Here is a 13173-nt window from a genome sequence, read left to right on the forward strand (position 1 = left end):
TTCTGGTCTTGCCTGCAATTGCTTTTTGGAAAAATATCAAAAAGTCGAAGAATTTATGACACCGCAAGAAGTTGGCATCTTCTTGCTTCTAATACAGTTAAGCTTAGTCTTTGGTTTAAATGTTTTCAGATTTCCTTTGGCTTTGTCTACAAATTCTCTCTTATGACCCTAATTATGTTAGATATTATGGAACGTCAGTTCAGCAGTTCATAAGCTAAAATTTTACAGGGCCGCTTCTGGATGATGTAATATTAGCGGCTCCTCCGAAGGTAACTTGCATGGCATCCGCATACTTTGATTACAGGCTGGGATGGATCCTCTGAACTTGCATGGCATCTGCATGCTTGGGTTACAGAACGGTTATGTTGGTTTTATTTTTGCGGAGGTTAAATTAAATTGCTTTTGCAAGGTTAAACTTTGGCATGAACTTGGGAATGGTATTGCTCCTAGATCAGAATACGATCGATGAATCAGAGATCATATGTGGCTATAGGATGCATTTGGTTAAGTGATCAAGGGGAAAACTTTACATAAAAAAGTTCTCAAGCATATGATACTAGCAAAATTTCATGCTCCGCTTAATTTAAAATTTTTATATGGCAGGTCTCATGCTATTATTTCTGGTCTGGTGTTCAATTTTTCATTTGAGCTTTCAGGAAGGTCTTCACCTTTCATACATGAAGATCAAGACCCCTAATTAAGATACTTCAACTGGTCCCCAGAATTTAATTTAAAAGAAAGGAAATGGCTCTTGTATAGCAGAAAAAAGTCATGGCTTTAAAACAGCTTCAAAATTTATAAACCCAAGTACTAAGAAAGCAACATGTAGAAGTACTCAAGTGCATGTCTATATTGTCAAAACACATGATAGAGAGTCCGCATGAGGGGAGACACAAAATAAAAGATGACTTCATGAATTAAACCGCAGATTCTACAATTGTTGCTTCTACTTCTGAATCAGCTTCAGCCGGTTCTGTTGCCATGTTACTCCCACCTCTTAAACCCCTCAACCGTGAAGAAACATTGTCAATTGCAGAATTCAGCTGGCTTATCTTATCAGTCAGTGTTTGACGAGTTTTCTGTTTTAAGATCCACATACGAGATTTCAATTAGGAACAAAGAATGCCATCTGATTATTAAATGCTCAAAAGGAAATGTTGGACAGGCACCTCAAGGCCATCATTATAATATATGGGCCGCTTCGCCTTGCGAAAGCCATATTCATCATCTTCATTTAGTATTGATCTTCTGATCTGTGGAAGAAACTGGGCTTTGTGATTAAGCTGCGTGCCAAATAGAAAAAAAAAACTAGGTTTGGACCTAACATTTAGTAAATACGATAGGAAGCCATGTTGCAGTGCATCTGATAACTTTTCTCCCAAAAAAAAAAAGGTAAAATTACAATTTGACCCCTCAGCTTTCAACCATTTGCAGACACCACCTCTCCTTCAAAAAGCTTCAATTACGTCCCTCAATTTAATTTCTATCGCAATCTAAACCTTCCATCCATCTCCCTTAAATATAGTAAAACAACTCATGCAATCATCACATGAGTCCTTCAAAAAGAATTAAATTTCCTAACATACCCATGTCCCAATAAGAAGCAGCCCCACCCATCCAGGTCTTGATAGAGCCACCCATTTCTATGATGAATTTGGGACCAGTCCTACGAAGGATGGAGTCCGATGATGCCTCATTGCCCCTCCGTGCCGCTAAGCAATCTCTTTGGAGAAGGAATTCATCTGCTCCAAATGTCTTCATCCAAATCCAAGGCAGATGAGAAGGTCCTTAACTATGGGGACATCATCCTCCGCAGGTACAACATCGACATCTCATATGCCCCCACTAAGGAATTCATCTGCTCCGAATGTCTCCATCCAAATCCAAGGCCGATGAGAAGGTCCTTAACTATGGCGACATCATCCTCCGCAGGTACAACATCGACATCTCCTATGCCCCCACTACTGCATCATCTCCTTCACCCACCTTTCCCCACCCAACTAGTTCCCATCCTGCCCTCCGTCTCCTTCTAGCTCTCCAACAGCCCCAACCATGTCTCCCTCTCTAAAGTCGCCAACCCTCTCAAACTACACATAAAAGATCTCATCCTCTCCACTGTCAACAGTAACACAATGTTAGCCTGCACCAACCGTATGCACAGTGGCCTACGTCAGCCAAAGCCATTCATCTGGTACTCGCCTATCATCACTTTGCCCCTCACATTCTCCTCTTTCTTCCCCCTTTCACTCCCTCTTTCCATCCATTTGGAGGAGTTGCTTCCGATTCTTGGTGACTGAGGTGGAGGTGTAGCCAATGGAATGAAGGGCAGTACAAGGATGATGAGAGCGAGACAGAACAATTTTAGACAGAATGAAAAATGAGGAGAATGGCAATTTGGTCATTTGTGGACTTTACTAGCAGCATCATAGGCAACAAGCGGTAGGGCAACATTGGCTCAGATTAAAAGTTAGGAGCAAATCGAAGCTTTTTAAAGCAGAGGGAAGTTTGTGCAAATGGTTAAAAGTTAAGGAGGTCAAACTGTAATTTTCCCCGAAGACTAAGTATGAATAGTCTATTCCAGCAGTAACTTATTTACAAGCTCTGAGAAGATTGAGGAACAGCCAAGACCCAAAAATATGCATGAGATGAAAATTAACAACAGCTCCCCATTTCTGCTCAGTGCCTAATACCTTTATAGCAGGAGAATGCCATGACAGATACGTGGAAAATGCATATTCAAACATTTTGAAAATTAGCATGTTGGGCAATAGCTGGAGCATAATGTGAACAAGCAAGAGGAAAAGCTTTGTATTACGGCTGGCTCCATGTACAAGTGTTACTGCATGGAGGGTGGGGACAGTGTGTAGTGGAAGTTGTCCTGTAGCATTAAGGAGGTGCTGAAGATCATATCTATGTGCAATGCCAGTCAAATATGAGGTTCTCAAATAAACGTAAAGGTTAATTCTACAAAAGAGAGAATTACCTGTGGAGAAAAAACATATGCTAGTGTTCCAAACACTGCTCCACCTAAAACCAAGCCAGCAAGAAAATCACCACCTCCACCTCTAGAATTATTACTGCATGTGCAAGTAAAAACACTATACTGTCATCTATTTCATAAAAGTTTAATAATCTCAAGTAACAAGATACAAGAAAAGCGGAAATGAAACAATATAATTCAATACTTAATAGCAGCGTTCATATCAGCATCAACTATTCAAGGTACTAGCAGATGCATATGATGATATAGCAATTGAACACAATCCATAAAATGACTCCAGTAGATGTAGCAAATGATTCAATTTCAAGTGTTCGCAAAGCTTGTTTTTCTAAGAATCCAAATGTCAATTAGCAAGCATACTACACTGAAAAAGTTTATATTAGGTGATAACAGAGAAGCTTAACAGAGGAAAAATGCTGATACTGCCAATTACAGTGGGAAAGAAATATGATATTTATCCAATAAAAAAGGGAAATACTTTCATAATTTCGTCAAGCAAATGGGGATGAGCATGCCTTGAAAATGCTTCCCAGACAACAAGAATGAAAAATATTGTGTTCATGTCTGGTGGTGGGTTGCAGATGGGGTAAGTGTGGAGGATTGTAACATATATTGTGCTCTTCTTTTTGTGAGAATGATATTTCTACATTTTCCAATTTAAATTTCCTTCTGGTGTGTTGAATTCATTAAGAGCTTGAAGGTGAACTTAGAAAAAGCTTTCTGGATTTGCATGGAGAGGAGGTGAGTAGAATTAAGCACAAATCATATTGACAATTCTAATGCTTCCTCTCCAAAGGATGTCAATTGGAGAATAGGCACACTGGGATGTCATGCTCCAAGGAAAGTACCGGCCAAAGCTGCTTTACAGGCAAAACCTAGAAAATGAGGGCAAAAATTGGAAAACAAGGAACATCAAAACAGCTCATTGTCCAAAAGTTAGTATCTCTTCTTCACAGAAGTCTTATATCAGTTAATACACCCCATGATTTCAGGAAGAAGAAATAAAGGGGGAAAAATGAACAAATCTTATAAGATTCTATGAGAAGCAAATTAGCCTTTATGATAATTTAGGCCTAACTGAAACTCGATATATGCCTTTAATATTAAACAAGTAGTGCTTTTTTCAATTAAAGATCTTGTTATGAGAAACAGACCTAGTGTTTTGATACCTCTAATGCCAAAGGGTTTCAAACATTGTCCCCATTTGAATTATCCCTATAAATGAGATCTTGATGTCCTTATTATAGCTACCCTAAAACCTCCTTGGTTTTGGATATTATAAAATATTATTGTCACAAGATGCTTCAGGATGTGAAAAGTCTCACATATCCAATCATAATAATGATCTGACCGGAAGTGAAAAACTTTTCACAAGACCCATAACTCTGAAGGACCTGCACCATTAACAGACTAAAGATTCCTGATGCTATTAAGCCACAAAGATTTCTTTGAATCCAAAAATGAACATTTATAACTTGAAGTATCAATTAGCAAACAAGTCTGATTCACAATTGGTGGGCCCAAGCTTTACCAAGAAGGTTCCTGGAAACTAGTCAATCAAACATCTTTTTCAGATAACTTTCTTCCCAAATTGGAGTTCCCTCTCTTCTATACCATTTGCAAAAGTAATATCCTGTCAGCTACTCATGGTAACATTCTTTAATTCAGAGAAAAAGAAACTCTAATTGTGATGCCAACCGACTCAAAAATGATATAATAAACAAAGCTTGTTAAATAGAGATAAGCTTGAGGACACAAATAGGTCTGTTGACTGCACACTAGTTCTTTTCTCAGAGATTGTCAACCAGATTATCTCCGGTGTTTATGAAAAGATTTGAGTCCAGAGATAAAGAAGTGACAACGACTCCTCTTTATCAGATCTTAGCCTTAGAGGTGGATGGAAGACAAGGATGGTGAAGTGTTTGTTTGTGTTGCAACAAGCAAACATCCTATCATTTATTTTACACCTATACATGTTACTACTAACACTAAAACCACAGATATTTTAATTATAAAGACAAGGCAACATCATCTTTCCAGAGATTTCATAGTGTGACAATCATATGGTTACTGCTGACAAAAACATGGTCTGGACTTAAATTTATCAACATGCCGTTCTATTTCTTTAATGATTCTCGCATGTCACTGACATACGGCATATATATGTTCTTATTCATATAACATATGAAATCATCACTCATGTGAATACCACCATAAACTGGTGAAAGTGCATGGCATGCCAAATAACCACACGAAAAATGTCCACAAGAGACACTTTCTGACATACACTGATATCATTTTGAATATACCATACGTATTTCATACAGAGGCTCCAAAGTTATAAAATTAAACTAACACCAATGGAACTTCTCTCTAAATAATCTGTGGAATCAAGAACATGCTTTGTACTCAATGATGAGAGACAAGGATAGCATCATTGTAAGTACAAATACTAGATAAAGATTTTGCAACTTCTGACAGAGAATACTATCATAAAGTAATAGAAAATGCTAAGTACCTGTATTCAGCACAGATAGAAAAGTTCTGACGATGATTTACTCGCTTGTTCTGACCAACTGCCAACTGAGTTTGATGGCGTGCCAACATCTTCAACTTGTTGGACTGCAGGCTACGTGTCTTCAAATGAGATCCACCTAAAACCCCCAAGAAAGGACAATGAAGAAGAAGAAGAAGAAAAGAAAATAAATGCCTTTTAATGACAAAACAGAAAATTGATCACCATAAAGAAAAAGGAGGATAAAGCCAGAATGCGGCTTTATCCTGGTTCCTGTTGCCATTAGCCAATTGTTTTTAGGAACAATTGAAAATTCTTGAATCTGTTGTTTCTTGTATTTCTGAACCAAAATATAATTTGTCAACTACACATTTCTACATTACTTAGCTTTTATTTTGGTCCTAATTTTCTACAATATTTTCTATACTCTCAGCTTTTCTTCAGTATTTCTGAACCATAGATTCTCCCACTTCTTGGATGAGTACCAAATCCTGAATTTGTGGCAGTGGTTGGTGAAACGCACGGTGTCTACTTGAGATCTGTGAAACTTCGAACTCAAATGAGAAAAATCTTCTAATTATTTTAAATGACTATAAAAGATCACACCTTCCAATGTTTTGATTAGACTAGTTTGGGGGAGCTGTTGGAAGTAGAGCTTTTGGAAGTAGAGCTGTTGGAAGTAAAGCTTTTGGAGGTAGAGCTTTTATAAAAAGCTATTTGCTGTTTGGTAACTACATTTCTAAAGTGCCGTGGTACCTTAACATATGTTTGGTAAACAAACTGAGAAAGTACTTTTGTGTGACAAAATGACCATAAAGGACATTACTAGTATTATACAATATAGCATAATAAAATATAATATATATTAATACATAAATATATGATATAGTATAACATTAATATAATGTAATATAAAATTATTATAATATAGTACTATAACATTGTATACTATAGGATAATTTAATATAATATTAAATTATTTAACATAACATATCAATGTATTATAATATAATGTAATATAATGTTATATTTATAGTATAATACAATAACAAATATATAAAATATTATAATTATTAGTGTAAATTAATTTTTCACCCTTTTGATGACCATTTATCTCTCTAACAAATTTTCTAGCTAAATAATAAAACTAATTAAATAATTACTAATATTTATATTTATTTATTTATTTATTTAGATCAGATTATTTGCCACTCACTCTTTATTTTCCTTTTTATTTATTTATTTATTTATTATTTTATTTCATTGAAATATATTTATTTATTTATTCGTTCATTTATATACATATTTATTTATGCATTTATTTATTTGTTTATTTCTTTTCTTTTTCTTTTCTTTTTTCTTTTCTTTTTCTTTCCTTTTCTTCTTTTTTTTTCTTCTTCTTTTTCTTTTCTTTTTTCTTCTCTTCTTCTCGTTCCTTCCTCTCTTCCCTTCTCCTCATTTCTTCTCCTCCCGCGAGGCCGGCGGCGCCGGAAGGGGGCCGGGTCGCGGCGGCGGTGGGAGGGGGCCCAGCGGAAGGGAGCCGAGGCGGCTCGCCCGCCACCACCGCAGGCGGACATCACCGCCCCACAGCTCCACTGCCATGGGGGCTTTGCTGCAGCTGGGACGCCGCGGTCGGGCTCGGCAGAAGGGAGCCGAAGCAGCTCGCCTCACAGCTCCCCGGTCCCACGGTTGGGAAGCCGCGATCCCGCGGCTGGCGGAGGCCCAGCCACCCCACGGCCTAGCCGGGCTGCTCCACAGGCTGGCGCGACCTGCGGAGGGGTCGCCGGCCACGGTTGGCGGCCGGTGTGGTGGCTGCCACCGTGGGCAGCCACGGGCTGCCTCCCAAAATAAAGAAAGAAAAAAGGAACGGCAGGCAGCGGTGTTGAGAAGAAGAAGGAGATAGAGAGGGAGAGAGAGAGGGAAGGGTGAGAGAGGAAGAGGCGGTGGGATGGAGGGTTTTGGAAAAAAAAGGATCTTTAAATAGGGATATTTTAGTTAAAAAAAAAGCTTCCCGACAAAGCTGAAAATAGCATTTTCAGAAAGCTACAAAATAGAGCTTCTCCCAAAAAGCTATTTTCAGTTTTCTGAAAAAGCTAAAACAACTTTCTGAAATTTTTATTAAACACCCTTTTTCATTGAAAAGTACTTTTGGAGGGCCAATAAGTGTTTTTTGGCCCTCCAAAAGCTCCCCCAAACAGGGTCTAAGTAAGTTCCAAATTCAAGTTACGTACAACTTGTAAGACTTTCTGTATAATGTTGCTGGAGATTTGATTACATATTTGTATAGTAGTTCTATAGGTTGATCTTCTGGTCTCGCTGTAGATGTTGTAAGAAGGAAATTTTTTGATATGTTAATGCTGAAAAGTACAAAGAAATTGGTCCATGGCAAGATCAGACCCTTCAAGATGGATCTTCGTAGGAAAATAAACATCTCAAACCTGATAAAAAGGATCTAATTATGGCACATGAATAGTGTTGATCTGATGAATGAAGCAAATGAAGCCACAGAACCAACAACGAGCTTCCACAAAGATGAAGGGCCGGTTAAGGGTGGAAGTTCCAATACCAGATACCTGATAGTGGTGCGCATGTCCCACTGGCTCACGAGAAGCATGCAAAGGAAGCAAGGTTTTGACATAATTCGACTATCTAAACACTCAAAAGGTGGAAAATCCAACAAATATAAATTCATATAAACTGTTGTGCCTCTGTAATTTCTAGGGTATGAGGGCGGCTTGGAGATTGCAAGAAGAATTTGGTGGAAGGGTGTTCCGTTGCGAAGCTGACAGGCTAAGGGAAGACCGCTTGTAACATGGAAGATGGTTTTACAGTTCCCTCGACTCTCAGGCATGACGGCCGAATCAAGAAGACGTTCAGATTCAAAGCGAGAATGTAAAAGTTTGGCGTCCAAGATCGGGTAATTTTGTTGCCGATCTTCTGCGATTTATACGGTCGCTACAATTCTCAAAACCGGATCTTTCTCACCACAAGAACAAGATTACAGCGCAATTTTGATCGGTTGGCGAAAAAAAACCCGACGAAAATCCAGACGGAACGAAGCCCCGAAAGGGATCCGATCGAACAACACAAAATCGGAAGGAGCTTTTATAGATAAGAGGGAACGAGAAACTCGACTCACCTACGAGGGAAGGTGTAGCAGACGAAGTCGCCGTGGCCATCGAAGCGGAGGAGAACGACAAAAATGGAGTGAAAATATCTAACCTAACCGCAGGCCTCGTCCTGGAGGTAATAAACGCACACCACATTGGAGATAAGCTCCCGCTTCCCTCGGCCCAAACTCCGGTTCTCCGTCGGGCCGGTCTTTTCTCGAAGGCCTGGACCCAGGCGTTAACTCGAACCGGGACGGAGCCTGGCAGCCAATTATATTTGGTCTCGAAGGCCTGGGCCCCTCATCCTCGATCAGTCCCACCTGGTCCAGCTTAGCGTCCACGACCAGCTCTGCCCCGCCTGCTCCCGCGCCCAGGCCAACCCCGGCCAGTGGTCCGCCGCCGTCGAGCTCCGCCAGCACGTCACCCACCGCCGCACCTTCTTCTTCCCCGAGCAGCTCATCCTCCTCCACGACGCCGCCTCCGGAGGCCTCGACTTCTTCTTCGCCAGCCGCTCCCACGCCGTCGAGTTCGTCGAGTTCATCTCTGGCGTCGTCCCCGTCCGCTCCCGCTCCGACAAGCAGCTCGTCTCCCACGACCCCAGGAGCAACATCTACAACTACAAGCACACCTTCTCCGTCGAGATCTGCCCCATCTGCCTCCCACCTAGAGTCGCCCAGGCCCTCCGGAATCTCGGCCTCCTCGTCCTCTGCACCAAGATCTCCAACTCCCCTTCACTCTCCGCTCCGCCTTTCTCGACGCCAGACAGTACTGGCGGGCCCCCTTCAAGGCCCTGCTCTCCAGCCGCCAGCTCGTGGAGTACGTCGTGCTCGACATCTAGGTGGAGTCCTCGGAGGTCACCGTCGGCGGGTCGAGGTACTCCCTGGCCTACGCCCAGGTGGCCGGCCCGGGTGTCTGATTTCGGGAAGAACGACGGCATCTTCGCCGTCGGAACCCATCTCGGCCACCTCCTGAATCCCGGGGACTATGCCTTAGGCTATGACCTTTATGGGGCCAACAGCAACGACTTCGAGATCGACAAGTACAAAGGCCTCGTCCTGCCTGATGCGATTCTTATAAAGAAGAGTTACGAAGAGAAGCGCCGAGGTGAAGCGGAAAGGCTCGGCCTTGGAAGCTCAAGAGCTCGAACATGGACGTGGACGGTACCTCCAAGAACAGGGTTGATGAGAAGAGGAGTGCCGAGTATGAGTAGTTCGTTAAAAAAAAAAAAAATTGCAGTAGCCTTTAGTGTGTCTAGACTTCTATAAATTTGTAGCTTGGACATTATTTGTGCTCATCATTCGTGATTGCTTTGATAATATATTAATATGGTATGGCATCTTTCTACAACTGCAAATCTTTTTGGTGATGAGATCTTTTGAAATGGAGGACATTGTAATGTTGTCACAAGGAATGTTTTCCTTCAATCTAAAGTTGATAAGAGGTGCTGGGGAACAAATGAGTGCCATTCCAAAGATGGAGTTAGCTCTGATGTGTATTTTATTTCTTTGTTCCTCAAGTTGATGGTGTCCATCAATATTCGGCATAGATAGCGACTACATAGGATAATAGTGCTAGGGAACAATATATTAAAATTCTCAAGTGTTTCGTACATGAGATTACATGGTTGTTTTTTTGTTCTTGAATGTGTTGCTTGTATATTTACAGAAGAAATTTTCATTATTATCAAACTTCAGACAATATGTGATAGGATATGCCAACAGTTTCTTCATAACATTGTTGTGACTCCATATCCAACAGTTCCTTCGGCGTTGGATTTCATACTTTCATGTTCAGTTATGGTCAGAGAAACCCTTTTTTTTACTTTATTTTTTTATTATGATTCGTTAGAGGCTTAAGATAAGGCTCCAGGGTCTTTTAATTCCAGGCATTTAATTGAGCCAACCTCACCTCTCAATATTCCCATCTTTAACCATCCCTGTTAGCTATAGCCTCATAATTGCTGGCATATAGTATAATATCAATGCATATACATACATCAGAACATAACATCCGTGCCATTTGAAACCAAACATGGCTTTAATTATTGTGCTTTGTATTTGCTTATTTCTTGCTTTCCCTAGAGGAATTACCAAGAAGAAACTAAAGAAGGCTCTTCAGGTTGCTTATTGTCGAAAGCTAAGCAATCACATGTATCAATTCCGGAACTTGCTCCAACGTTACTCGTCGCAAATGGATGCAAAATAGAAGTGATCATGCTGCGAGAGAACCATCGCTCTGGTATCTTTTTCTTCTTTCTTTTTTGTACATTGGCGACTCATATATAATGGGTGTGGATGCAGTTTATGAAGTTAGAAAGAAGGAGAAAATACATAAAAGACGGCACCAAGGTATAAGTATCCCAAACAAAATTCTCCGAATAGTGAGCCGAAAATGATGCCACCTAGTCCGTCCCACTATTTGCTTCTCGGAAGACATGGCATGGGTAGCCTGATGGAAGGCGCACTCCCCCAAAAGACTGCGGATATCGTGTATTGGCCGCGACCACCAACCATACGATCCGAATTTTGAACCCACTCGATCATCGTGGCAGAGTCCTTCTTCAGAATAATATGGTTTGCGCCTAACATTTGCTTCGCGTAGGAGACACCCTCCTATAAGGCTCTGACTTTGGCACCGACTATAGACTTATTAAAAATCCGTCGGCTCTCAGCCACCACAAATTTGGCCTCCCAGTCTCGATAACAAACTCAGCACCATCCCATCCACCTTCCTAGCAAGTCCCTCTTCTTTTTTTTTTTTTTTTCCCCACAAGTCCACACCACACACGTACACACACACACACACTAAAGCAGAAAGAAAGCTACTCGCCGAAAAAATTGAAAAAAAAAAAACCAAAGAAAAAAAAGGGAAAGAAATCTAATAAATTCATGGGTGAACCGGACACCAACCTCATGTTACTCTCGACATGCACGTCTACATGGAAAAAAGAGATCTCCCTTGAAGCATAGCCTTGTGTTGACGTCACTCCGAAGCATTTTTCCTTACTTGGTCGAGAAAACGGTGGAAAGGATGCAGACACTTTCGGCCTTGATGAACCCCACCTCCTAAAGGTGACTTCGCCTCAGCCATTTTCAAATACTTAATTGTCCAAGTTGGCCAACTTGAGCTGGGACGTCCTTTTCATGGGACCCTGTCATACGGGAAAGCAACCGCTAGTGCTTTTTAAAAATATGACCACCAACCGCCACCATCTTGGCATCGATTAATAATATAAATTAGTGTCGAATAATTGAACGATTCGATAATTACAAAGTATTGTCTCGTACCACTTGATAATATTATATATTGAGAGAGAGAAGTAAGGAATGTGAAAAAAGAAAAGAGTAAATTGAAGTGATGAGTGGGTGATAGCACCGGTAGTTAGCATGCATATGGAAAGATGACTATCGTATAATTCATTTAAACTACTAGAGGCTGTAGAATATACTAAATGTAGCTAATTTATCTAAATATGTGATGTATATATTTTGAACAAAGAGGACACCACCGGACCTTTTATACATACATATGTATACATATATTATATACATATATACATTCCATTTGGTTACTATTTTGTAATGTATGATAATCTCAATGAATACAGCTCTTCAGTGAAAAGTAAAATTTCTTAACAAGGTCACCTTGTTGTTTGAGAGAGGGAGAGAGCAAAGAAGAGAGAATGGCTAATCAAATTATATTATCCATATCCAAATACTTAAAGATGTATCATCCAGGACTCGAACCGGAAATCTCCAAGCAAAAGATGGGTGTGACCTTTGAGGCATCATCTGATTCTCTTTGTTGAATAAAATTAAATAAGTCTTCTATATTAGCAATCCGAAAACTACATATTTGAAACATATGCAACTCTGGTACAATAAGTCCGGAATAAATTCATGTGTGAAGCTGGTGAATTATACTCTGGTCCCTTGTGCTTACTTTTTTACATCACTTTCTGTCAAGTGTTTTTGCCAGCAGTATCAATCGGTTCCGGAAAGCATGCAAGGCCCACTCAGAACGCTCCCAACCTCCCCATCCAATGGGCTTCTTTGCATTTCACCGAACGAATATGTTTCGCCCTTTTTAAAAAAGGCAGAGAGAGATTAGGACTTCGGATGGAAAAGGCTGCAAATGAGATAAAAGGGTATTGTCTTTTAATTTGCTAGTGCAATACCACTTACTGAAGCAGATTTCGTTGCCCGAGAGCAGGCCTGTGTGATAGCTAGCTGAAGGCAATTGAGATTTTTTGTAGTCTCCGATCCTGATTGTAACTTTCCTCATTCACCTGAAGGAGTTCATCAGCAAACCTGTCGCTGGTGCCACAGGAGTTGGCGCTACCTATGTTGCTTATCATATTTTGCCGGACAGAAATGCCATAACCTTTGAGGGACAAAAGCAGAGTCTGGGGGTTGTGGCAGATTGGACGCTTCCTCATGCAGATAAGTTTGCTTGAACTTAGACTATCAGAAGATCTGGAATTACTAGGGATATCTGGAGACTCCACTTAGCTCTTGGAGCAACTCAAACAATTTTTGTTCCTGGAA

At 40.5% G+C, this 13173-nt stretch overlaps 1 protein-coding gene and 1 pseudogene across 2 annotated transcripts; one reads left to right on the forward strand and one right to left on the reverse strand.

Annotated features, from left to right (window-relative positions):
- Positions 1-772: 772 nt before the first annotated feature.
- LOC103704692 (uncharacterized) lies at positions 773-8956 on the reverse strand. 2 transcript variants are annotated; one of them, XM_088723905.2, is made up of 5 exons: positions 8656-8956; positions 5520-5655; positions 2984-3077; positions 1170-1253; positions 773-1079 (listed from the first exon to the last, which is right to left on the reverse strand). In XM_088723905.2, exons 1-5 carry the CDS (start codon positions 8780-8782, stop codon positions 918-920), a joined length of 603 nt encoding a protein of 200 aa, XP_088580031.2. In that variant the 5' UTR covers positions 8783-8956; the 3' UTR covers positions 773-917. The 2 variants fall into 2 exon arrangements, with proteins under 2 accessions (XP_088580031.2, XP_026659499.4); XM_026803698.4 differs by having other exon boundaries at positions 1170-1283.
- LOC103704745 (uncharacterized) lies at positions 8911-9836 on the forward strand (annotated as a pseudogene).
- The last annotated feature ends 3337 nt before the right edge of the window (positions 9837-13173 follow it).

The sequence above is a fragment of the Phoenix dactylifera genome, chromosome 6 (assembly GCF_051530095.1).
Source record: "Phoenix dactylifera cultivar Ajwa chromosome 6, Ajwa_hap1_PhDact_Kaust_v1.1, whole genome shotgun sequence".
Classification (NCBI taxonomy): domain Eukaryota; kingdom Viridiplantae; phylum Streptophyta; class Magnoliopsida; order Arecales; family Arecaceae; genus Phoenix; species Phoenix dactylifera.

What these genes read in the sequence shown, in the direction of transcription:
- LOC103704692 (XM_026803698.4), bottom strand. Translation starts at nt 8,782, where the DNA reads ATGTGGTGTGCGTTTATTACCTCCAGGACGAGGCCTGCGGTTAGGTTA. An exon ending in TCTATCTGTGCTGAATACAG is followed by an intron (nt 3,078 to 5,519) that starts GTACTTAGCATT and finishes TTGCACATGCAG; the next exon opens with TAATAATTCTAGAGGTGGAG. An exon ending in ATTATAATGATGGCCTTGAG is followed by an intron (nt 1,080 to 1,169) that starts GTGCCTGTCCAA and finishes ATCTTAAAACAG; the next exon opens with AAAACTCGTCAAACACTGAC.